General features: G+C 36.5%; 5 protein-coding genes across 6 annotated transcripts; 2 read left to right on the top strand and 3 right to left on the bottom strand.

The window, feature by feature from the left end:
• Positions 1–680: 680 nt before the first annotated feature.
• On the top strand, positions 681–1165 carry LOC132174616 (heavy metal-associated isoprenylated plant protein 47-like). Its single transcript, XM_059586249.2, has 2 exons — positions 681–768; positions 879–1165. Exons 1-2 carry the CDS (start codon positions 681–683, stop codon positions 1163–1165), a joined length of 375 nt encoding a protein of 124 aa, XP_059442232.2.
• Positions 1166–7535: 6370 nt separating this feature from the next.
• Positions 7536–8928, bottom strand: LOC132176497 (F-box/kelch-repeat protein At1g57790-like). Its single transcript, XM_059588730.2, has one exon. The coding sequence runs from the start codon at positions 8926–8928 to the stop codon at positions 7723–7725; it is 1206 nt and encodes a 401-aa protein (XP_059444713.2). The 3' UTR covers positions 7536–7722.
• Positions 8929–10125: 1197 nt separating this feature from the next.
• CPSUFE (chloroplast sulfur E) lies at positions 10126–13552 on the top strand. The gene is made up of 2 exons (XM_059588291.2): positions 10126–11349; positions 13464–13552. Exon 1 carries the CDS (start codon positions 10207–10209, stop codon positions 11326–11328), a length of 1122 nt encoding a protein of 373 aa, XP_059444274.2. The 5' UTR covers positions 10126–10206; the 3' UTR covers positions 11329–11349; positions 13464–13552.
• On the bottom strand, positions 13020–14790 carry LOC132174617 (Late embryogenesis abundant (LEA) hydroxyproline-rich glycoprotein family). 2 transcript variants are annotated; one of them, XM_059586250.2, is made up of 2 exons: positions 13796–14790; positions 13020–13487 (listed from the first exon to the last, which is right to left on the bottom strand). In XM_059586250.2, exon 1 carries the CDS (start codon positions 14602–14604, stop codon positions 13816–13818), a length of 789 nt encoding a protein of 262 aa, XP_059442233.2. In that variant the 5' UTR covers positions 14605–14790; the 3' UTR covers positions 13020–13487; positions 13796–13815. The 2 variants fall into 2 exon arrangements, with proteins under 2 accessions (XP_059442233.2, XP_088370178.1); XM_088514052.1 differs by having other exon boundaries at positions 13484–13547.
• Positions 14791–17223: 2433 nt separating this feature from the next.
• Positions 17224–25890, bottom strand: LOC132176079 (S-adenosyl-methionine 4-1-methyl-2-pyrrolidinyl-3-oxobutanic acid methyltransferase). Its single transcript, XM_059588201.2, has 4 exons — positions 25748–25890; positions 18251–18658; positions 17903–18160; positions 17224–17616 (listed from the first exon to the last, which is right to left on the bottom strand). Exons 1-4 carry the CDS (start codon positions 25820–25822, stop codon positions 17254–17256), a joined length of 1104 nt encoding a protein of 367 aa, XP_059444184.1. The 5' UTR covers positions 25823–25890; the 3' UTR covers positions 17224–17253.
• Positions 25891–27047: the final 1157 nt, after the last annotated feature.

Here is a 27047-nt window from a genome sequence, read left to right as displayed (position 1 = left end):
TTAACCATAAGGTTTAAAAAGTGACACTTTATCCCACAAAGTATTTGACATTGACACAATGACACTTGACCCTTTGAAGTATTTTGAATTGACACTTTATCCCTTTAAAACTTAGTTATTTCGGGAGTAAAATATCAACTTAAAATTCTTTAAGGGGTAAAGTGTACTTTATGGAATTCAGTGTCAATATTAGATGCTTTTAGGGGTAAAATATTACTTTTTAAACATTAAGGTTAAAAATATAAATAAGTGAATAGTCTAAAAAAGTAAAGTGTATTTTTCTCGTAATATGCGAGTTCACCCAACTTCCTTAACTTAAGTCAATAGTCTTGTGGTCCGTGTAAAATATATTTTCTGGACTCTGGCGCCCAAGCAAGAACCATCAATTTTCCTCGATCTGATCCCACGCCTATAAATATGAACCTTGAATTATTATTTTTTCTCCATTCACACAGATCAAGCTCCCAAGAGTTCTCCCACGAAAAAGCCACTTCTAGCTTTCTTGTTCCTCTAATTCTGCTTCTTAAAACATGGAGGTAAGAGTCATTACACCTGCTACAATGCAACAAAAAGCGAATTGTGAAACTTTGATTTTACTTAATTTATAGTTCTAGAAAACATGCAACAAATTAAAGTTTATGGCTTAGTAAACTAAATATATAGTATGCTTTTGTTATGTTATGGAGCAGCAAAAAATAGTTATCAAGGTGCAAATGAACAGTGATAAATGCAGAGCCAAGGCCATGAAGATTGCCGCAACAACAGATGGTACGTACTGTATTTAAATTTTTTTTATAGAGTTAATTAATATTAAGAAGTAGAGTACTCGATCGAGCTAGGAGCTTATTATAATATGTGTTATGTTATTCTACGAACAGGTGTGAGCTCGGTGGCAATCCAAGGGTCAGAAAACGATCAGTTGGTGGTGAGTGGCGAAGGTGTTGACTCGGCTAACTTGACCCGCTCGCTAAGGAAGAAGCTTTGCTATGCCACCATATTGAGCGTGGAAGAAGTGAAGAAAAAAGCAGACACTTCAAAAGAGACGACGGGTGCTTCAGCAAGTGTTGTCAGCTTTTCACAGTTTCCTGCGTATTATCAACCATTTCCCAACTACTATCATCAAGTCATCGACGATCCCTATCCAAATAACTGCGCCATCATGTGATCCTGATCCACCGTTGAATAATCTTGTTCTTTTTAGATTGGCCGTCTTTTGGCCAATTAATGGTTGAAATAATGAATTATAAGCTACTGTTTTTAGATTCTAGCTAGTACTTTATTGATTAGAATATTGTTGAAACGTATCCTTGAGCTTACTATTGCAAGGAGGTTCCAGCTCGATCTCCCAAATCAGCTGGAAATACACCTAAACAATGGTCCGACGAACTTGGTATATATGCGAATTAATAATTGGATTCAGCGATGGGCTCAACAAATTACGTAATCACTTTCAAGGCATAATCGCATGCCTAAATAAATAATTATACTGCACATATTAATTTGCTAAGGAAAAAATAATTTAAGAGACAGAGACTTCAAATTGAAAATAGAAGAAAAAATGTAGCCTTAGACCCAACGCGCGTCCATGTTCACTTACATGGCTTGAAAGGAACCTTGAATGATTGAAGCCTTGAAGGTATCAGAGGACTCGAACGTCGTTGCACGTACTTAGTTTGACTCTCTCTCTTTCTCTCTCTCCCTCTCTCTCTCTCTCTCTATATATATATAAATATAGATATCTAAAAGTATGAATTTTTGAGAATGTAACTATCAATGTTTAATGTTTTCATTGGAGGAGTCCTTCGATCCTTTGAACGTAAGATTTTCTAATTTGCCTTATTCTCCGGGTTAATAAGATTTTTTTCCCCAACTACCACAACATGGGAAATGGGTCGGCACAATGAGAGTTAAATTTCATTTGTGTGATATTAGACGAGGATATTTTTAACATTGAAGAAATGTGGATTCTATATATATATTGTGGGAACCCTCAAATTTATGGGAATCTAAAGTTCTCCTGAGTAATGTAGTGTAAGGGTCAAGAATTTTTTCTTGGGTAGGGTTGGATCAGGGGGAGAGACTAAAGCTTAAGCATTATTACACGAATAAAAAACATTTCAAACAGCACATTTTTATACATATAGGAATATAAGGAGATTTCTTTCTTTAAAAAAATTGTTGAGTGCTTATATATATAGATTATAAAGTATGTGTCCGTGTTAACGTTGTAGCGGGGTCGAGGAAGACTGGTGATGCCTGGGTCCTTTCATATATAGTTGCATTAGGTAAAATAATAAAGTATTATTATTAATATTATTATTTTAAGCTAGCGTTAATCTGAACTCCTCAATCTTCCTGCAATGACTTTAGAATTTTTGTGCTTTCAGATTAGGAGCCAACCGAGCACTTGCTGTGATCATGGTATACTAGTTTGAAATATCGATCATGTCTACTTTTTGTTTTGGGCGTTGGATCATGTTTGGTCCACCAAATCCTCCATATATATATGGAGGATTCTTCCAAATAATTTCCTGCAAAGAGTGCTTGATCGAGGAGATCATTTTCATGATCAGTGCACATAAATAAGTATGAACACTTCTTGCGCGCGCGTCAACAGGAGTCAACAACAGTGTGCGCCCTTGTCCCTTGTCTGACTTGTCAACCAGCCACCAGGACTAACATGTTAATTATATCCTAATTATATATGGAGGATTCTTCCAAATAATTTCCTGCAAAGAGTGCTCGACCGAGGAGATCATTTTCATGATCAGTGCACATAAATAAGTATCAACACTATTTGCACGTGTCTACAGAAGTCAACAACTGTGTGGGCCCTTGTCTGACTTGTCAAGCTAGGGCTGTAAATGAGCCGACACATTCGACAGCTCGCTCACTACCCGCTTGGCTAAGCTCGACTCGAACTCGAGCTCGACACTGTACAAGCTCGCTCGTTATTAATGTTGAAACTCGCTCGATTAGCTAGTGACACATACCCGACTTGCTCGATTAAACTCGACGAGGACTCGTGAGTTCGACTTGTTTAACTCGAGCTCGCCCGGCTCATTAGCCCGACTCGTTTGCTCGTTAATAGATCTTTTATATATATATATATATATACACACACACACACACACACAAAATATATTAATATATTACAAAAAAATAGTTATATAAATTTAAATACATATAATAGTAATTAAGTAATTTATATTATATAAGATCCAATTACAATTCAAATACTTAATCTATTATTCATATACAATGACAATATGATTCATATAATATTAAATTAAGTAACTGACATTAGATTCAACAATGTGTTATTTATAACCATAATTGAGGTATTAATGTATTGTCATTAATTATTATAATTTATATGATTATATCACATGATCAAATATCAATTGATCATTAAATCATATGATTATCTAATAACAAATTATACATATATAATATGACATAAGTATGCAAATTGATACTAATACAATAATTAAGTACCTAGAAACTTCGTTCCAACTTCCAATGTATGCTATAATTAGTTCATATACGTTATAAATTATAATTATACATATATATTGAATATTACAAATATATAAAATCAATACTTAATCATATGATTCAATAACAATTCAAATACTTAATCATAATATTCGTGTACAATGATAATGCATTCGTATAATATCAAATTGAGTAATTAACATTGGATTCAACAATGTGTTACTTGTAACCACAATTGAAGTATTAATGTATTGTCATTGAAATTTATATGGTTATATCACATTATCTATTGATCATTAAATCATATGATTATTTAATAACAAATTATATAATGGAATTTGTAATTTAAGCCAACCAAATTGACCAATTTTACATTTATCCCTAAATTATAATTATACATATATAATAACAACTTTTTTTAATTCCATTTTGTAACCATTTTTTAAACCATTTCTTAGTCAAAAGTATGTCGTTTTAGGCTTATACTTAATTGATTATCTTTGTCATAGGTGGTCAGCCATTGCTGCTCGCTTGCCTGAAAGGACAAACAACGAAATCAAAAACTCCTCTTACACCAACTTTCCACTTTCCCCCACCTTCACCCACGCCACTCGCTCTTTCTTCCATTTTATTTTCTTCTTTTTCATTCCTCGTCTCCCACTTCCATCACACTTCTTCATCTTTTTCTTTTCTTCTTCTTTTATTCCTTCTTCAACCTTGTCTGTCGATAGCTAAATCTGGCTTTCCTCTTTTCTTCCCATATCTGCAAAACTTAGACTAGAGCATAAAAAATGCTTGCTTTTCTCAATCATGGAGGAGGGCAAGATTTGCAACCTAATCTTCATCCCAACACCATTAAAAAACTCTAAACGTTGCAGTGGCAGTTGGGACCAAGAGAGCATTTGTGGTGGTTGGTGGTTACTTGCTCTTTTTTCTCATTCACAGCACACTTGTTGAGAGAGAAAAGAGAAGTAAAGTTGAGCGAGAGGGAGATTGTGAAATTACAGAAGAGAGAGAGTTGGGTTGAGAAGTGAAGCTGAGCGAGAGGGAGAGAAGTGAGAACCAGAGTTGAGAGAGAAAAGAACGAGACAAAGAGATAGAGTTTGGGCGTGTTATACTTGTGAAGCTTTTCCTTGTCCCACATCGAAAAAAGAAGCAAACACCATGTCAGCTCACTTCTATAAATTGAATGGCCCAATGCTTAAATGGTGAAAAGAAATCAATTTTTTAAGTAAAGTTAATTTATTAAAAATAAAATTTTCAAGCCAGCTTATTAGCTAAGCCTGAGCTTGCATGAGATTCTTCACTAACGAGGTGTGAGCCGAGTTGAGCTACTCATGGGCTCAGCTCGCCCAAAATCAAATTTTAATCGATCCTGAGCTCGATCCTAAGCACCAGTTTATTCTAATGAGCCGATCTTGAGCAGAGGGGTCTCAGCTCGGCTCGATTAAGTATATTCTTAAATGAGCCAAGCTGAGTTTGCTAATACCCGACTCGGCTCGGCTCATTTACAGCCCTATGTCAAGCAGCCCCCAGGACTGACATGTTAATTATATTCTAAAATTAAGTTTAATTTGTTTGCTTTGTTCCTTGAACATGTTGTCCGAGGACGGATTTCTTCTTGAATGTGTTGTAACTTTTCTTTAAAAAAAGATCGTGTGGGCTCTTGTTTGACTTGTCAACCAGCCACCTGGACTAACATGTTATAGAGATATGTTAGAATTTAATAAAACTCCCATATTTTGCCAATCAAAATTTTAAGTGGCAAAATGTCATTTGCCATCAACTTGGGCCATATGCCTTTTTATATCAACTTGAGCTATGTGCCCTTTGCCACCTAGGATTTTGATTGGCAAAATATGAGAGTTTTATTAGATTCTATCATTTCTCCATGTTATATATATAGAGAAATGCTAGGAGTTAATAAATTCCCCATATTTTGCCTATATTTTCTTACAATCAACCATTGAATTTGTAGATTTATGTAGATTTTATATAAGTCAATGGTGAACCTCACAAATCCAATGGTTGATTGTAAGAAAATATGGACCAAATATAGAAAACTTATTGACTCCTAGTATTTTTCATATATATATATATATATATGCTAAGTTTAATTTGTTTGCTTTGTTCCTCTAACATATTGTCCGAGGACGCATTTCTTCTTGGAATGTGTCGTAACTTTTCTTTAAAAAAAGATCGAGACATGTGGGGTTCATTTGCTTTGTAAAAGTTGATCCTTTAATCTTAAACTTTTTTGTAATGGGTAGGTCTACAATGTTTTTCTCTTTAATGATGATGATGAGTATTCGAATAATAAGAAATCCTCCTGTCTGTTACATATATATTTAAAGTGACTTAAGAATCATATATTGTTTGGGTTCTAGAAAGTAACTGCAAAAAGAACGAGCTCGATCAACAAGTGAAATTCCTTCATGTTGAATCAACTTCCTAAGAGCTTAAAAATTACCTCAAATAAAAGTTAAATTCAATTTTTAAAATTTTTATATATTGACTATATTAATTGAAATGAGGGATAAAGTAGAGCACAGGTAGATTACTTTAATAGTTTAATTGAATTGATAGATAAATTGTAATGTCGGTTAGGATGCTATGTTAAATTACATTTATAATAAATTTTTAACCTAATAAAATTATAAATTTAATTATTTAAGATAATAAAGATAGTGCAGGAGCGTCACATGGAGAAAGTTTCATATATATGCCTTAGTCATTAGGAATTAGGGGTGTAAACGAGCCGAGTCTGAGCGAGTTTCCCTTGTTTGAGTTTGGTTTGTTTAAATTTTACTCGAGCTTGAGCCAAACTTAAAAACAAGCCAAAAAATCGAGCTCCAATTCGAGCTAAGTCGAGCCAACTCGTGGCTCTTATATTTAATTTAATTTATTTATTTTTATTATAAATTTAAACTTTAAGTACTCTTAAACGGTTCAAGAAACCAGTTTGCAATGAGCATTTGCTTAGCCTGACTAACCGAGTACGGAACCTGAGTCAATATACAGCACGCTACTTGGATTTGAAAAGAGATGATATGCATCATTTTATAAGAAAATGATGCTATTAAAAAAAAAAAAAAATCATCAATTTTTAATATTAATATGAGCAATTATGTGAACAACTACCAATTCGAGCCTTATACGAACTGCTCATGAGCTTAACTGAGTCGAGTTGAACTTGCTTCGTTTAATATTCAAGCCAATATTTGTATTCGCGAAACGCCTCATTTAATAATCAAGTCGAGTACGAGTTAAGCTTATACGAGCCGAGCCCGAGCTCACTCTCGAAGGTCTTTTTCGCTCCCTCAACACCCCTACCTATGGAGTTCTTCCGTTAGACTTTTTCAGGTATCAAAATAAGTTCTTCCGTTAGACTTTTTAATGTAAAGTTATGCCATGTACAATCTTCTTTTTAACTTGTTGGGAGCATTGAAATCCTAATTATTTTCAGATATGAGTGATGTCAATTGCCCTGGTTGATCATTGATTTATCAATAAAGTATATCTTGATTCAAAAAAAAAAAATAAATAAATAAATAAAGTATATCTTATGTTCAAAAAAAAAAAAAAAAATTATCTTATGAAAAAAATACAAACAATATTATTTTTGTAGAATTGAACAAACCACATGATCGTTATCCTGAATTTAACATATTGGAATAAGCAAAAAAAAAAAAAAAAAGGTACCTACCATTAGATCTAAAAAAGTTGGTTGAATTCATTAACGTGCTGAATAGTAATGGTCAAACCACCCCATGACCTTAGAAGTGGTTCAACCACTCTTTTTGAGCATATTTGGGGGTGGCCAAACTCTGCTAGCAATTTGATTGAAATTTACTTTAATGGAAACTTAAAATCCCTCGGTTGGCAAATATACCGTTCACAACCAATGGTGCAAGGGAGTCTCACCGATGCAAGATAATTGTCTCATTTCAAAGGAATTTAGTATAATAATTGGTACTTAATTAATTCATTGATTGAATTCATCGTTCACATTACACCAGCTTATAAGCTCATTATTGGATGGGGATAACATAGGGGTAAGAGAGGATAGAAAAGGCTAATTAAACACATCTCTAGCCAATTGTTAACTACATTCTCATGATCAGGATCGATAACAATGAATCTCCGAGAAGTGAAAGCTAACAAAGAGGCTAGGCTAAGATATTTAATAGAATTCATAAACTGTGACACACAAAAACATGTTAATTAGCTACTCCATGCAATGGCTAGTGATGGCTCAATCCATTTGGGTTCAATCCAAACAGAATCCCCAGAAAGACCACAATTACTTGGGCATCTATTCGTTTTCAGCCTATGCCAATTGCAGAATTTTGGACCATTATCATCCGATGATGATGATGAGAGACACCAAGAACCCACAGGGAAACTATCCAGCCGCAGCCACGACGGTGCCGGTGTTGCATACCCATCACGTTTCAGGTTTAGACGATATTTGTCATCATCGCTTCGCAATTTTTCAATCTCGATTGGGTCTTCGATATTCTTCAACAGAGTAATCACTTGCCTCCTCCTCCTCTTGCAATCAACACAAATTGACACTTTTCCTTCTTCCCAGTCGTCTACCACGTATGAGCAAACATTGCCATCGCTGGAAGGCTTATTGTCTCTTTTAAAATGTCTGTATTTCTCGCCTTTTTCACTCTCTGTGTATGCCCTGACCTCCCCCTGCTTCTCCACCCAATACAATATCCCAGCATGGACCATTGCATTCTTAATCGGCGCAAATTTTGTTCTGGGAATTTTGTCTTCAATTCTTCTCGTACTCCAACTGCTGTCGCCGCGGCGACAGAAGTTGATTCGAATCTTGTCTTCGTCGATATAGGTGATGGCGTAGACGACGCAATCGGGGGAGGTCGGGGGTGCTGACAGAGCAAAAACAGGAATGTAGTCATAGATTATAGTCCTGCGATATCTGAACTTCAACATGTGCGTCATTCCAGAGAAGTCAGTTGTCCATGGGAGATCTATCCGCGCTCGAGAGAATGGATTGAAGAAGAACAGAGATGGGGAAGGTTCAGAGGAAAACACAAGGAGCCAACCATGGTTTGAGAGCACCAATCTTGTGCTGCTCCTGCATAAATCTGGGACATCGATTGTAAATATGCGGCTGGTGGAGGGGTCCCCAAACTCCCATTTAGTAGCCGTGGAGTTTCTCGAGATCATGAGCCAAAGTGGGTCGTCGGCGGCAGACCGTCCATATTGCGCCGGGAAATTCTGTGATGCCGAACGCCACTGCTTACAGACTCCGCGAAAGGAGAGTTGGTCAAGAAAGCATAGGCATCTGAGTATCATTGTTAAAGGATCTTCAGGAAGATTGGACCAACATCTTTGATTTTCAACGTCTGTCGGCGTTGAACTTGATTGCATTGTGTTTCTTCTTTTTTTCCCCATCCTTGATTGATGAATAAAGCATATATGTATACTACCACATATGAAACCCTGGAAGCCTGTAGGAAGCGGTATATATATGGTATATATATATATATATATACGGAATACAGATAATTAAGTTATGAAGTTTTTTCTGATTTTGTATTAAAGGAAATTAAAAACCCATGATTTTCTGGCTATTTGGACAACAAAAAAAATAAAAGCCAAGAGAATTTTTCCCCCAAAGAAGAATGACAGTTGGTTTTCTCATTGACTCCGAATATTTTCTATCATATATTAGCTAAGGAATCATATCTCTAAGCAGCCCATAAATACTAGTAAATGAAATGGGGAAAACTATTTTATGGTCCAGATTCAATTTTACAGCATTTAACAGTGTTCACTGTTCATGTACAAAGTACTAATGGTTTTTTTTCCACTTTAATTACGCTTCTAGAATTGAGCTGATTTCGATTCCATCTTTGATTGCAATCTTTATGAATATAATATACTGCACGCATTTTGAACAAGAAATTAATTAGTCCCTAATTAAGATGTTTAATTTCATAGTCCCTAATATTAATATGCGGGAAATTAAATTAAATTAAATTAAGCAGAAATAGAATTAATAATGCTATCATGTAATTCATAGAGTAATACGTACATGCACGCGCAATCCATACATGCATAATATAATATCTTTATGATTTGATCCTCTTTAATTTTTGATTCATCAAGCTCCTTGCAGTTTGCTAATTAAGCATGGCTTGTTTCATATGATCCCTTGATGACCAACTTAATTCTCTTCTCATATTTTACTGCATCACATCAAACTATATCAACCACCATACTTTCCTCATTGATAACTTTATTTCTCGACAAAACAATTGTAACAATCTATTAACGACGTTTTTTAGACTTTTTAATTACCAACTGTGTGAGGTGTCATTGCACTTTGGTGCAACTTTGATTTCTCTAATAAGAAAACCAAATGGATGTGTTATTTTTAATAAGGTTTTAGATACTTTTAACCGAATGATGTTCATCAATCAAAGTGGCGCAGCGGAAGCGTGGTGGGCCCATAACCCACAGGTCCCAGGATCGAAACCTGGCTTTGATATTCAAAGAAGCTTTCGCACCTCTTTTTCTTCTACGTTTTTTTTTTTTGGGACACAAACCCGCTGGGTAAAATCACGTTTTCAATAGAGATAGCAGATATCTAACTCTGAAACGACGAGGTTTTAGAATCCCATCTCTCTCTGGAATTCTCTGCTCCAAAATCGAACCCGACTCCCCCCCATGTCTTCGTCTTCAATCTCAGCCTCTCTCCGATTATTCACCACCAAATTCCCAAACCCTCTCCTTTCCCATAAAACCTTCATATCCCCAAAACCCCATAGCCTCTCGTTCTTCAAAACCATCTCTTTTCAAAAACTCCCCACCACCCCATCATCACCATCATTATCCGCAGCAGCAGCATCGGCATCAAGCTCTCTGCCTCTGCAACCGATAGAAGAGCTCCCACCAAAGCTCCAAGAAATCGTCAATCTCTTCCAGTCCGTGCAAGAGCCCAAAGCCAAGTACGAGCAGCTCTTGTTCTATGGGAAAAACCTCAAGCCGCTCGGAACCCAGTTCAAGACGAAGGAGAACAAGGTCGAGGGCTGTGTCTCGCAGGTCTGGGTCAGGGCCTACTTGGACTCGGACAAGAATGTTGTCTTCGAGGCCGATTCGGACTCGGTCCTGACCAAGGGACTCGCCGCTTTGCTCGTCAATGGGCTCTCCGGTCGGCCCGTCGAGGAGGTTCTGCGGGTCTCGCCGGACTTCGCAATGCTTCTTGGGCTTCAGCAGAGTCTCACACCTTCGAGGAATAATGGGTTCTTGAATATGTTAAGGCTGATGCAGAAGAAGGCGCTTCAATTGGCTGTGGAAGCCGAAAAGGGCAAGCTTTCGATGTCAGAAAAAGTCGATGGCGGTATTGAAAGTGTCAACTTTGAATCGAATCCTGATGTGGGTGTTGAAGAAAACCCGGTGGGGATATCGGATTCGCTGTCCCAAATGGATGGCAGTGCTGAAAATGGAAACTTTGGGTCGAATTCTAATGCTAGAGTTGAAGAAAGCCCGGTTCAGAGTTCGAATTCGGATTCTTTGGGGAGTAGGGGGGTGAGAATTAAGGAGAAATTGGAGAGGGAGCTTAGTCCTGTAGAATTAGAAGTGGAAGATATCTCTTATCAGCACGCGGGGCACGCAGGCGCTAGAGGAAGTGATGGGGAGACGCATTTCAACGTGAAAGTTGTGTCTAAGGAGTTTGAAGGGAAGAGTTTGGTTAAGAGGCATAGGCTTGTTTATGGTTTGTTGCAAGAGGAATTGCAGAGTGGGTTACACGCATTGTCGATTGTGGCCAAGACACCATCTGAAGTTTAATGGAAGATGAACATGAAAGAGGTTCAACATTTTTCTTATTCAATTGTAATCTCATCTCTTAGGGTGTTTAGTGAAGGTGATTACTTAAATTTTCAGAAGCATCTTCTTAAGGATAGTAATTGAAAATATGTTGTTAAAATTTGAAAGTTTCGTGTCTTGGATCATTATGATGCATTTTTGAGTTATATACATACTGGCGGATCGTTGCAATGAAATAAACACACATATCCTACTTCCTTATGAATTTATCTTAATTGGGATCTTTTGGCCCAATTTTATCCCAGTTTTGCTGCTATTCGCTTAATTTTGTTAAGGTCTAGGTGCTGCTCTTCTAGTATTTAAGCATGTGACAACCTTGTTGAACTTGGAAGCTCCTCCATGCCAGGTAGCATGGATCTCTCTACAAGGGATTTCTAGCATGATATCAAGTGTGTTTTCTTTGTTATTAATTCATGGTATAAAGGTTTCGGTCTGAACTTGTTTCATAGGACATCTTTGCCAATGAACTTAAGACTTTCCTCTGTGACTAATAGGAGGAAATAATTGGTTCTATAAGATTTCGATGGTTGTCAGGAGTCTGTGTTTAATAAGAATGGGAATGGAAGCGGGAGTGTTGATTGAATGATCAATGGGTTGGCTTAAAGATTAGGAAGAGAGAGGATGGTCGGAGATACATATATGATAAGAGAATTAGAATTTGTAGGAAATGGTAGTGATGATAAAAGGGAGCCTAGATAGGGTCCAGAACAGAATGGAAGTGGCCAGTCCCCATGAAGATGGTACCTTGTGCACCAGACTTGTTGGTGGATGGGCTTGTCTTTTGGAATGGTGCCATCATGATGTTCTAAATCATAATCTTTTTTAATCGGTGTCATCTTATATTGGAAGCTGACGGTAATATAGTGATAATTTTCAAACTTTGGAATTTAGGATTGACATTTGCTGAAGTTCAGATTATAAGAGTAATTGAGAAGAATCAGAGATGGTCTTGGGAACGGTAGTGGAAAACAAAAAAATGTAATTTTGTTTTTTCTTTAAAAAAAGGTAAACTGCCTCTAATTTGTAGAAATTTGAATACGTAGACCATTCCAATTAGTATTTATCTAATGCCGACTCCACAGAAAAATGTACGTCTTTCAAGAATTATGAAGTTTGTAATAAGCTTTTTTGTCAGTTTAAAATAAGAATGTGTTAAATTTCAAGTCACCATTTGGAAATACTGAGACAAGTGTTAGTTGATTTTAGCTGACCTCTTTGAACACTGAGACCAAGTCACCATTTCAAGCCTGTTATACAACTCTTTTATGTAGGCTAGGAGTAGCATATAGTTGGGAGAGCTGCTCCCCTTCAGTATTTCATGCCTCCAAGATATCTGAAGCCAATTGTCCATTTTCATTTTCTTTGGATAAATTGCATATTGTTTAAGTTCTGATTGCTGCCCTTTTACGAACTTTAATCAAAGTCAATCTATTCCTTTTTTGTTGTAAGTAGGATGTTTGATGGGATTGAGGGTGTTCAGATTCAATGAACTGTGTAGTATTGTTCTAACAGCAAACTTGCATTTCACAATATTATAAAGAATAATGCTATTTAGTAGACTATTATATTGATATGACAGTAAAAATCAGTATTTAGATTAGCACTTGTAAAAAAAAAAATTAGGAGCTGATTTTTTCATCTACATTATCTTAGTTGTATGTCAATTTTATAACAGTTCATTAAATAGCATTACACTATTATAAATGTGTTTTTTGGGAATCTTTAGGGCTGATTTTGGAGATACGACTGATCTAGGAATATTTCCTATGCATTCTTAGAATTAAATTCAACTGCTACCTTTAAAAACTCTAAACCTGGCCATGTTTTCAGATTAAATAGACTAAAAGATTCATAAATAAATTATTATATGGATAGTGTTTGAATAAAGTGAGAGCATGATCACAGGTAAAGGAAAAGCAAAAGTAGATAATGTGGACAATTCTAGTTGATTCTCCACAGATCTCTTTTAGCCTTTTTCTGCAAGTTGTCCTCCAGTACTAAAACCTACAAGTGCGTGCTTAAAATTGCAGATAACTCCTCCTTTCAGCAGTCTGTTTAGAAGGTTGGTTCTAACATGCTTCCATTCACATTCACAGGTCTCCGGCTATATTTGCAAGCTGCTGATTGATAGTATGGTGAATTCCTTAAGTCAGATAACTTGTTTATCAAGGACCACCAACCTAATAAAGAACAATACTTTTATATGAAATGAAACCACTGCCTACATATATTGAAAGTGAGGACTATGAAAACATCTCCTGGGATAAGAATTTCAACTTTTTTGTTTGACTAGAAAATTGTTCTATACGTATTATAGATTGAATACCAAAATTGCTTCTTAGATTGAATACCAAAATTCAAGCAGAAGGGGGAGACTCCCACACACACACAACAAAAAAAAAAAAAAACAGGGGGTAAGAAAGTAGACCAGAACTATGCTCTGTTTCTTCATCGCTTTGTTCTGCAGCTTCGGGCAAGTAGAATGCCGGTTGGCGGACCAGTCATCTCTACTTGGCATCTGCTATGCAACCAGAAAGAATAATGAATCAGACCAAGAGTGGCTCTCACCCTGTAAGTTCCTCTTACGCTGTAGGTGATTCTGTTGCTCTGAACTTGCTTTTGAAGCTCCACTGCAAGATTCTGGGGCAAAAACACTAAGCTGGATATGAAGTGAACTGATTCCAACCTCTTTTCGCCTCGTCTTTGAGTGAAAGGCTGAACAGCTTGGGTTGCTATGAGCCTGTCGGCAAAAAAAAGCTCTATATCCAAATACTCAAACCTTACATCGATTTTCCGATTTGGGTTGGAGAAATTTGCAAGGAAAGTGAAGTCCCCATTGAAGTACTCCGGTGAGTCGAAATAGATGGTGTTGAGGTTTGCGTTAGGAATGTCAAATGCTGGGTTTCGTGGTTTAATGGCAATAAAGATGACCAAAGTTGCTACTCCAAAGAAGATGAGAATGAGGCTAAATATGAGACACAGAATCGAAGTACACCATATAACTGGGTTGGTCCGGCGAGGGTGAGGCTTGTGAAATCTTGGTGGGTTTGTTGATCTTTTCTCGTCTGGATTTGGCTTGTTTGGTGCTCGATTTTGTTGATTCACAGCTTGTTTTGATATCACAATTTCGTCGAGAGATATTGAAGTTGTGTGCTTTCTGGGTGGGGGTGGGGGTGGGGTTGGGGTTGGAGGCGAATGTGGAGGTGGAGGTGGAGGTGGAGGTGGAAGGGAAAGCATCTTTGGCGAAAGTGTTATGAAGAAAAGCCACTCTACCAAGTAATGAAGAAGAAAGATGGAAGATGAAGATGGTTGGCTCTTTTAAATAATGATCAAATTCCTTTTGATTATGTTAATTTAATCATTGATATTAAAAAAAATATGTTTGGTAAACCTTTCTTTCTCCCCTATGTTTGGATGGAATTTTTTTTTTTTAAATTGTGTTGGAAGAATTTTCTCGAACCTACTTTATAAAACTGTCTTATATACATTGACAAGGTTAATGGTTCTATTAAAAAATCATGCACTTCTCATGTATTAAAAAACACATTGTAAATTTATAGAATGTGTTGAAGGAGATTTGTGTCTTCTTGTTTGCTATCTCTTTTCAAAATAAAAACATTAAACGTTCAAAACTTTTTTTTATTTTATATTACAATAAATCAATTTTTTAAAATATAAAACAAAAAGTACTATTTAAAATACATTAACAAACTGATCGGAATCTATTATCACTAAATAAATCATAATTGTTGACGTGACACATAACACCACAACCTACATATACATGTGATTCACCTTGATATACAATAACAATCTAATACAGATTATAGACTCAAAATTGGGAGGAAGTGATTAAAAGAAGGTAAAGAGGAAAAGAAGCTTTTGATTGAGGCGTAGTGGGACCAACGTGTTTGTTTTTGGTATTGGGAAAAGTTGGTGCAACATGCCAACATGTACCTGGTTTGAATAGAAAAACACAAAAATGTACCTGGTTTGAATATTGGCTTTGGAAACTGCAAATCCGAGAAAGTCGTAATTCGAAGGGCTCTACTTCTTTACTTGTATTTTCTTTCTTAATTGATTAGACTAGTCAAATGGTATAAAGGTATTGCACTGTTCACTTAAATCAATGGCTTGGGTCTATATATTGTTGTATGTTGATCGTACCATAATTCTCACTGATTTTAAAAATTACAATTAAATTTAAAATAAATCGTTAATTCAATAAGAACTATTACTTAAAACATTTAAAAATGTGTAGCCAAATGGTAAATGACTACTCGTAATGTTTGGCGTGGGCACGTGTTGATGATATAAGATTTGTCAAAGGGGTGACGACGGGTGGAAACGATTCCTTAATGGGTAAGCAAAGCAAAAATAGTGAATCATATGATAAGTGTGCATTTACGAATTAAATGTATCCCAAATTCCCAATGTCCGATGTAGATGTTCTTAATTTATTAAATTAAAAGAAAAGAAAAAAGTGAAAAAGAGTACTGATTGTGATTGAGGCCTAAGGATAAATCTTCTAGGGCTATCACGATCAGCTCATGACTTGTACGTTTTCAGCACATAAATTTATATTTAGAATTTGGTCTTACACAAGTAAAGCTTTCAGCACATGATCTTCAATATCAACCCAAACCAAACCCATCTTCATGGGGTTCACCATCTTTTGGATGTATTTGAGTTGTTTGTGCCTTCTTGTTAGCTCTCTATCTGCATTCGTAACTCTATGTCTTGTCGATATTTTTGGAATCCTATTTTCGATATGTGACGCGGATGGTGAAAAAGTAAATTTGTATTTAGCATGTAATGCGAAATTGCATTTTTTATAAGAGTAATGCTACATACAAGGCACATGGCGTATGGATTCCGGAAAAGGGTATGATTGCTGCAGCAATAGAAAATGAAATGTTTTTGAGGAGTTGTGCTTTGTCCAAGCTTTCTAATGCTCTCTTTCTCTGTCTTTTAAGAGGGCCTTGTTACTTTTTGGGGAGCTTGGTTTTAAGGTTTGTTCAGCTTAGAGGTGAAGTATTATTATAGAAAAGAACTTTTATTTACCGTGGGATTTAAATGTAGGAGTAAGTATTGCATTACTCTTTATGGTATTGCATAAAGATCATCCAAGGAGACAATTTGATGGGCCATCATGCATATATAAGAAACGGCGCCATGCAATAGCAGTAGAGATAATGTGGAAAGCCCCAAGCAGTTTTTGAAATCTGGGAGAGATCAATGCATATCTCGAATTTATGATGTGAAGCCATGCATGGCCTTTAGGCAATATTGTGGCAAATACTTATGAATTTATGTCGAAATTGGAGTAGTAGTGTTCTCAAGAGTCGATCAATGGACATCGATCTATTGATGTGCATGATGCGGATAATGTTCAAATATGAGTACATGCAATTGCTGCATAAGATCAATAATGTTAGTAATTATATTTTTATCTCACATTTAATTTTGATGTATCAATTTCAATTTATTATCGAATACGTTATTATTAAAAAGAAAAAAATTAAAAAGTTTAGTTGAACTGCTACATCAGTACTGTAAGATAGTTGTGAAATAAAAATGTGGTTTACATCATTCCTCAAAATAATAATAATATAATAGCTTGAACAACCACTTTTTTTTTTTGTAATTTTATTGAAGGAACTACCACACATTATTATTGGACAACCATACGAGGTGATTCATTCATAAGATGAAATGACTTTGATTGGATTAACATTATTTATTAATAACCTTATAATTAACTTTATGATATTTTTCTTCCACAAGCCTCGACTTGCCATAAATGTGAGATGGCCGAGATTTATTCATAAGGAGACTTGGAAGTACTTCTATATATATATATATATGTTTTTATCTTGACCTCAATCATCCTCTTTTAGTCAAGGCAATGGTCACATTGGTAAACTGTGTCTTCTCTTTAGAAATGCGATCAGAAAGGATTTCTTTGTATCTGCAGAAAACCTCTTCAATGATTGCATCTCCAAAATGAGTAACAAGCAATGGTTCAGCCACAGCTCTCATGCACTTTGCAACATTGTATCCGCCATCAGAAAAGGCATCGGACGAGCTGAATGATTCACTGTCGTAAGCATTCCAGTTGATTTCAGAAACCTCTAGACGATCAATGCAGAAGGATCCATCTTTTACAACTTCGGACTCCACTTCTGATGGAGATGGCGTATACTTAGGAATGTTGAAGGAATCCAATTTTTCTTCGTCTATGAGGCCCTGAAATATTGTTATAACATATGCTTTAGCACAATAGATATTGAAAAATGCTAGATATATAATTTTTTTTTTTATAACTTATTAATACGTGTTAGCATGTAATTTGAGAGCTCCTATAAAAATCACCTATTCATGTAGAAAGCTCGTCTGCTTCAGACTGATTCAGGCAATTGGACCATGTAAGAACTCTATCATATTTACTACATAAAACCTACTAGCAATCCGAATGGTAAAATTATTACTAAAGACTACGAAACATTTCTATTAATTAATCCATAGAAGTTACCTCGGAGACCATGTCATTGAGTGCCGTAGCCAAAAGCTCCCAGATGTAACAACACTCTTTGCTAGATGGATCTTCGCTCCTTCTCCCCAGAATTGTTAAAACCATTCTTCCTCCTCCCACCAACTCCTCTGCACGACATTTCAAAAAGATTGAAAAATCTCTTTGAAATTGCTCGTAGTAGGCACAAAGTACACCTGGCGGGCTTGTGGATGCCATGTAAATGTTCCCTTTATTGTTGCTCCCCAACCCTTCAGGAACCTAATGATACAACCTCGTATCATATGAATATGGATATTAATTATAACATTAATATATGTATTTTCTGTTAATTAAGAGTAATTAATTAACCTGAGATAACCAATGGAGGCTATAAGAAGAATGGACAAGATGCAGACTATTGGCCGGAAAAAGCCTGCCGTAGAAAGAACCGGGAACTCCTGATAAGAAACATGGACCGGAGGCCGGCCCCAGTTGAAGGCTCATTTTTTTCAGGAAGCTTGGAACTGACATGAAAATGGTATTAAAGTCGTTCCCCGGAAGGTCGCTCAAGAACACTTGATATTCAGGTGATTGATCATGCCCTAGCTTTCGCCATAGATTGTGAACCACCTCCATAAGTTGAGAAACGAGGACCAAAGTGTTTGGTCCAGAAGAACAACCCAAGTCAGCCATGGCTAGCGTCCTTGGCGACATGCTGCTGTAGAGATTGCTTATAACTTCCTCTGTAATGGGCTTCGTCATCGATATTACCTTTTGCTGTCCAAAGTGATCCAGACAAAGAATTTGAATGAGTTCTGATGGTTTAAAGGGTGATCACACCATAACTAGTGTGGTCATTCCCATAGCCAATCACAACCTTCCATGGAGGTTATGATAGAGTGACAAGTTGTGACTCTTGATGAAGAGTCATATTCAAACTCTATAAATAGAGTTTGATAATGAGATGAACGTACGTTATTATTCATTCTCTCATTTTCACGTTGCTCTTGTCCTCCATTGGATATCCACCCTAACGGGAGATTCCTACAACATAGATCATACGTTCAACATATTTCTACAGTGGTATCAGAGCGTTAAGGTTATGGAAGACAAAGAAGAAAAACAAGATTCTGATGAAGAAAATAGAGAGTACATGAGGGAAATTCTGCAAACCATCAACAGACAAAGTCTGGGATTGGCATCTTCTGTGGCGTTTTACAATTTACATTTGATCATTTCGAACCCACATGAAGAATTACTCAAAGTTACTGTTGGTGGATCAAAATTTACGGGAAATTTTGAAACTTTGAAGAAATGCTATTTACTGGAACAAAAATACTGGAAGGAATTCTTTGCAACTCCATTTGATGCATCTCCTTCGCTGGATCTTCAAAGCCAAAATTCTCCTCCTCCCGGTTTTGACGTCGTTGGTGAATCATCCCCAACCAAAGGTGCGGTTTCTGGTTCTTCTTGGAAAGAAAATAATTTTTGGGAAGAAAATAATTCTTGGGAAGAAAATAATTCTAGGGTTGATGAAATTAAAAATTCTGATTTTTTAGAAAATAATTCTGTAATTTTTTCTAAAAAAAATCGCTGTTTTGGGAGTTTTTCTGGAGATAAAACCACTGTTGATCAAAACTACGCCGTTTTGATCAACAGTGAAAGGGCCAAAGACCCCCCTGCGTCAGGCATCTCAAACGGCGCCGTTCCATTTAATTGGAACGACGCCGTTCCAGCGTCTGACCCAGGGGCGCGCATTACAGCCCCCCGGAACGACGCCGTTTCGGCGTCTCCAGAGGGGCGCGCCCCATCATCTCCAAACGACGTCGTTCCCCTTCAAAGGAACGACGCCGTTTCGTTCTCAGCAGAGAACGTCTACAGTCCCATTCGGGACGACGTCGTTTCATACCGAAACGACGCCAACGTTCGAACTCTCGAGCAGGCGCGTAAAAAACGACACGACGTCGTTTTGGATAAATCCAAAAACGACACCGTTTCGGATTTTCAAAACCCGATCCAAGAAGTGACCCGAACCGGGCCCAAGTGGAAGCATACGGCCCGAAAATCCGTACTGAGAGCCCAAGCCCAAGCTAAAAAGGCCCAAGCCCAATCGGGTCAAGCCCAGCCCAGTACAATCGGTCCAGAACCGACCCGAGACCCGCATTGCTACTAGGAGCCCCGATTTGACCCAGTGGTCCAATCCGACCCGGAGCGCCGATCCAGCCCACGTTTTCAACCCGCCACGCGCCAGACCTGTACAGCGCGTGGCACGCCTGAAGACCCGGCCCGCCCAATTCCGGTTGGATCCGACCCGGTTATGCTCAACAGTACCGAAAATTTCACCATTTTCGACCTCCAGGTAGTTTTTTGACCCGTTCTTACTCATTATAGCTCCGATTTAACTCATTTCAAAGGCATTGGAAAGCTAATTTAAGGGGCAAGAGTATTACAGGGTTTTCAAATTATAATTCCCAAAAATATAATTGGGAAAGGGGTGAGTCTTCTCATCAAGGTCAGAGGCAATCTAATCGGAGGTTTTTTCGTCCGTGTTGGCTGTCACCTACAGAGCATAAGGAAGTGGAGTTCACAGTACCAGATTTAGCTCAATCCGAGATTTCAAGTGATAGACGCTTGAGGGGTCCACATCCTTTGAGGATCATAAGGACAGTTGAGCAAAGTCCAAGGGATTTGTGGCCAATGGGCAATAATCGATACACACTTCCACCAAGAGGTGACCAGTTCATACCGGCAGTTCCAAACCGTCCATATTACAGGGCTTGCATGAATGATTATCAGGCAAGGCTGACCTATCCTAGAGACGACTGATCTAAAAATAAAAATAAATAAACTTATCTATTTTTATTTGTTGGTTTGTAATAACTTAGAAGTACATTTTTAATTTTGCTGTTGGTGTGTATGTATGTAATATCTGATACATTACAGTTATAGTAAACAAATATTAGTATTTATATTAAGTTTATCGTATCCACATTATAAAATGGCTATTAAAAGCGGTATAGATTCCTCAAAGGTCGAAAGCCTTAATGGAATCAATTTTAGAATGTGGAAACGACATATCTCTTATGTACTGACGCATGAGAGAACTTTACACACTCTTACATCAAAAAGACCTGAAGTCGAAGATGAGAAAAATGATGATGCTGTCAAGAAAAAGGAAAAATGGATGGAAGATGACCTAATGGCAAAGGCCACTCTCCTCCATAGCATGAAAGATAATATCATCCCACTTTTTGAAGGATACGAGACTGCTAAGGAAATAATGGAAGCATTAGAGGAAAAGTATGGCCCTAGGTCTGACACTCATATACAACTATTATTAGATAAATATAATAGTGCACGTATGAGTGAGGATGACTATGTGGGCGATTTTGTAAACCAAATGGAACTCATTGCAAAGGAACTTGCATCTGTCGGACATCCAATATCCGACAAAATGCAAGTAACCACAATACTTAATGGTCTTCCTCTATCTTGGGAACATGTGGTAACATCACTAACCCATAGTGGAAAAGAAATATCTATAATTTCCTTACCAGTTTTGCTTGTATTAGAAGAAGAAAGGATGAAAAGAAGAAGGAGAGAAGGACAATCCAGCAACCTCATGATGGCTCAAATCAATACTCAGACTTCACGTGCTCCAGCAAACAAAGGCAAGCCAAGAAAGTTCAAAAAGAAATGGCAAGGTAAGCCAAAAGGTAAAAATAAAATCAAAGGAGCATGTTACAAATGTGGAAAAATGGGGCATTTCAAGGCAAATTGTCCAAAGAACAACGGTGACAAGAAACAGAAAGAAATAGCAATGACCATTACTGAAGTGATGATGGCAAAACCGACTTCAAATTCTTGGTGGATAGACTCGGCAGCAACAAGACATATTACAAGAGACCGAGAATTCTTCATAGATTTCAAAGAGAAAAAGGTCGGAGAACACAGAGTGTACATGGGCAACAATACTTACAGTGATGTGCTAGGCGAAGGAAAATGTAAGATTTCTGTTAAAGGGTCTTCCGTTGTTTTACATAATGTTTTATATGTGTCAAATATCCGGAGAAATCTAATATCTGTTCCCGTATTAGATAGCAAAGGATATGGGATTAAGTTTAAATCTGGGAAGGTCTATATTTGTAAGGGAAAATTATCTGTTAAAGGTGTAAAGATAGACAATATGTATTTACTCAAGGTTGATAATAAAAATCCCATTTCACAGTATTCATATGTGTCTGAAGATAGTTCTTTCTTATGGCATTTAAGATTAGGCCACATTAACAAAAATAAAATGAAAAGAATGAGTAAGAGTGGATTACTACCTAGAATTAATTCCGAAGATTTTAATATATGTGAATCATGTATTAAGGGAAAAATGATTAGTAAATCTTTTTCAAAACACTGGAAATCATCAGAATTATTAGAAGTAATTCATTCTGACATATGTGGTCCTTTAAGAACTAAAACACATAGAGGAATGGAATACTTTATTACCTTTACAGATGATTATTCAAGATATGGACATATCTACCTTATCAAACATAAATCTGATGCAATTGAAAAATTTAAAGAATATAAATTAGAGGTAGAAAAGCAATTGGGAAGGTCCATTAAAAACTTGAATAATGATAGGGGAGGTGAATATGAAGCCATGGATTCCTTCTGCAGAGAAAGTGGAATAAGACATTTATATACAATGCCTTATAAGCCTCAACAAAATGGGATTGCAGAAAGAAGGAATAGAACTTTAATGGATATGACAAGATCCATGATGGCATATGCTGAGTTATCCACTCATTTTTGGGGTGAGGCTTTATCCACTGCAGCATATATTCTTAATAGAATAAAAACCAAATCAAAACCTCTTACCCCTTATGAATATTGGACAGGCATAAAACCAGATTTTTACAACCTCAAAGTGTGGGGATGTAAGGCACATGTACTTATTCCAAAACCCTTAAGGGATAAGTTAGAAAGTAAAACATGGGAATGTAGATTTATAGGATATATTGAAAACGGTAGTGGATATAGATTTTACCATCCAGATAAGGGATTAATAGAAAGCAGGGATGCTGCATTTCTAGAAAACACCAATCAAATTACTCCCATGGATGAAATAAGACTTCTACAAGAAGAATATTCTGAATGTCAAACACCACAAGTTACTTTGAAAGAAAAAGAACATAACACAGACATTCGGAATAGTGGGAGCAAGAGAAAATCCAAAGATCCACTCAATTTGGATATAGATAATCAAAACAGTGGGAGTAAAAGACAAAGACGGCCATCAACCACACTCAAGGATCATTATGTGCTAAGTACAGATGATATAAATTTGCAAGAAGATCCAGCAAATTTTAAAGAAGCTGTAAGTAGTCATGATGCTGAAAAATGGATGGAAGCTATGGAAGAAGAGCTTGAATCAATTCAGAAAAATGATGTGTGGGAACTCACGGAATTGCCAAACCAAAGAAAAGCAATTGGATGCAAGTGGGTTCTAAGAAAGAAGTTCAAAGCTGATGGAAGTCTTGAAAAGTATAAAGCTAGATTGGTGGCTAAAGGGTTTACTCAGCAACCCGGTGTAGACTTCGTTGACACATACTCACCTGTGGCAAAATTCGCTTCAGTGAGGATTATCATGTCCATTGTAGCATTAATGGATTTGGAATTACATCAGTTAGATGTTAAGACAGCCTTTCTCAATGGAGAATTAAAAGAAGAAATTTACATGCAACAACCTGAAGGATTTCAGGTCACTGGACATGAAGAGAAAGTCTACAAATTAAAAAGATCATTATATGGACTTAAACAATCTTCGAGGCAATGGTATTTGAAGTTCCATCAAGCAATACTAGAAATTGGTTTCGAGGTAAGTCCACTAGATCACTGTGTTTACATATGTAATGAAAATAATAAATTAACTATATTATCATTATATGTAGACGATATACTGCTAACAGGTAACTGTCCAGATATGATAAATAAAACAAAATCTTTTTTGTCATCCAAATTTGAAATGAAAGATATGGGTACTGCTACCTATGTCTTAGGAATAAAAATTTCTAGAAATAGAAATTTAAAATTATTATATTTGGATCAAGAAAAATATCTGGAAAAGATACTTAAGAGGTTTAATATGAATGAATGTAAACCTCTAAAAACACCTATTTCAAGAGGTCAGTACTTGAATAAATCAATGTGTCCTCAAAATGAGACAGAGATTCAAGAGATGGAATCTATCCCCTATGCCCAAGCTGTGGGCAGTCTCATGTATGCAATGACAACTACAAGACCTGATATTTGTTATGCGGTGGGATTAGTAAGCAGATATCAATCTAATCCAGGGAAGACACATTGGCAAGCAGTAAAACGTATATTTAGATATTTACAAGGTACTAAAAACATGGGCTTATGTTTTGGTATAAGTGATTTAGAAATTAAAGGATTCACAGATGCGGATTTTGCTGGGGATGCTGATGATAGAAAATCAACAAGTGGATATGTATTCTTGTTTGGTGGAACAACCATTTCTTGGTTAAGCAAGAAACAAAATTGCGTTGCAAAATCCACTATGGAAGCCGAATATATATCATGCAGCACAGCAATAAGTAATGCAGTGTGGATTAGACGCTTTGTAGAAAGTTTAAATTTAGGTTTAAACAGTAAGCCAGTCAATATGTTTTGTGATAACAAGTCTGCTATCTCTTTAATAAAAAGTGGAGCACAAAGCTCCAAAGGCAAACATATTGATGTAAATTATCACTATATTCAAGATATAGTGGAAAGAGGGGAAATTAAAATTGAATATATACCCTCAACAGAGATGGTAGCCGATCCTATGACCAAAGGATTGTCTTTGGAAAAATTCAAAGAGCATGTAGCTACAATGGGATTAAGAAACACCTAGGTGGTAGCTACATATATGTTTAAGCACAAGCGGAAGGATTCAGGGACGCCTGAATGAACGATTTTGTGCAATTCTGTTTCTAAAAAGGGGATAATTGGTCAGGTAATAGACAGAAAACACTTAAGAAATAATATTACAACTTTCATAAATGTAAGGTTCACCGAGAGACATTATGTTACAAGTTGGTAATATATATATATGATCTTATAGTGTAAAAGACACTGATGAAAGGTATCAAGGAAACACTTGATTAAAAATATCAGTGCAGGTCAGCACATAGTTTTGTGTATGGCTGAAATCGTCAATTGTGGAATAGGTGTGAACCGGTGTTCCTTACCACAGAGAATTGATGTCATTCGTTTAGTTAAAAACGAAATGAAGTCACCTTAATATATTAGCAGTGTGAAAAATATATAGAAAAAGGTGCGATTAGATAAGATGACAAAATTGTATACACATTGTAAAATGTCATAATCTAATGCCGATCTGTAAATTAAACAGATGAGAGTTGACATGGATAAAAATAACATTTGGTACCAAAGTGATAATGTTCAACTAGATTACATAATGTTAAAGTGTGATCAAGTGGGAGATGATGGTTTAAAGGGTGATCACACCATAACTAGTGTGGTCATTCCCATAGCCAATCACAACCTTCCATGGAGGTTATGATAGAGTGACAAGTTGTGACTCTTGATGAAGAGTCATATTCAAACTCTATAAATAGAGTTTGATAATGAGATGAACGTACGTTATTATTCATTCTCTCATTTTCACGTTGCTCTTGTCCTCCATTGGATATCCACCCTAACGGGAGATTCCTACAACATAGATCATACGTTCAACATATTTCTACAAGTTCTTGTGTATAAGAAATAAGCAATAATCCAAACCCTGACTCTATAGTTATTTTATTTCAGTTAAGTATTTCACGAGTAAGTTACCGAGTTTACCTGAAGTAGGGAGTTGTTTGCGTAACTTGTATTTCCCATTCCTCCATTCATGTGAAGCACTTGAGCAACTTCCATCTCTCTCTCACTCTTGTGTATCTGGATTGCTGTGAGTTAGATCAGCTGAATGTGTTGAGGGAGAGGTAACCCTAACTTATTTATAATTGAAGATAGCAAGACTTTTCCAAAGAGCCTAGTTCTGTTAGCAGTATGAATTCCACAACAGCAAAAGCCTTGCAAGCTGTCAACCATCCAGCTATGACATCCTGCTGTGAAGACCCGTTGACACCAATAAAGGAAACATTATCAACCATGCAAGCTGTCAAGCGATCAGCTCCTATATTCTACAGCTGTGGAGAAATGTTGACATCAGCTAAGGAAAGCATGGGCAACCAACCAAGGAAACATTCTCTGCCTTACAAGGAAACCATTAATGTGCAGACAACAAGGCATTCTCAAGATTTACAAGGAAACACATCAGTAAGGAAAAATAGCAAAAAACTCTCAACGGCTATAAGGAAACACATCAACAGAATATATCTCACATAAGGTAATTGGGCTGTAATTGATATCTTCTTTATTATTGTAAATCAGTATATGTTTTCATTCCTTATTTTTCAGTGTACCTTTTGTATATATATTACCGTCTACCTCTCAGTGAATGTTGAGCAATAAACTTCTCTCTTTGCATCTCTTAGATTTTCTTAACTAGTTCTAGTGGTCCACGAATCACAATTAATTGTTTTGGTTTCTTGTATCGGAACTTGGAATGTCTGTGCAGTGTGTCCTTTGGCGATGAACAAATGGTTGTCATTGTTCTTACGTAACATAAAAACTTTAAACATGTCATGTCTAGCTAGATGCAATGTTTTTCCAAATTTTCCTTGCATTTCAGGTTTCCTCCCGTCAACATTTTCTTCATTTAATTTGTTTTTGCAACTGATATAAAGGGATCGATAAATATATATACTTTGGTTCCTTCAACTACTAGTCATTTTTTTATTTTCTCCCTTAAACAGATCATAGTTGTGATATAACAATATATTGCATTTAAGCCACTCCACTACACTCGGCCATTTTTTTTTTTTTTTTTTTAGCGTATACAAACAAGGGTAAGGGTTACACAGGGGCCGAGGTCATTCTCACCATTAATTCTAAAGACATAATGGAGAGGAATTTAGAATGCTTTCAAACACAAGATTGATACCTGTCTAATTAACGAGATGGTGCACACAGAAGTCGTTTGCACTTCTAGAAACTTGTTTGGATGGAAAAGTGACCATGTGCATGGGCCAGCATGCCA

Source organism: Corylus avellana, chromosome 3 (assembly GCF_965113065.1).
Source record: "Corylus avellana chromosome 3, dhCorAvel1.hap1.2, whole genome shotgun sequence".
In the NCBI taxonomy this organism is placed as follows: domain Eukaryota; kingdom Viridiplantae; phylum Streptophyta; class Magnoliopsida; order Fagales; family Betulaceae; genus Corylus; species Corylus avellana.
Note: the sequence above shows the minus strand (reverse complement) of the source record. Positions and strands in the feature narration are given on the sequence as shown.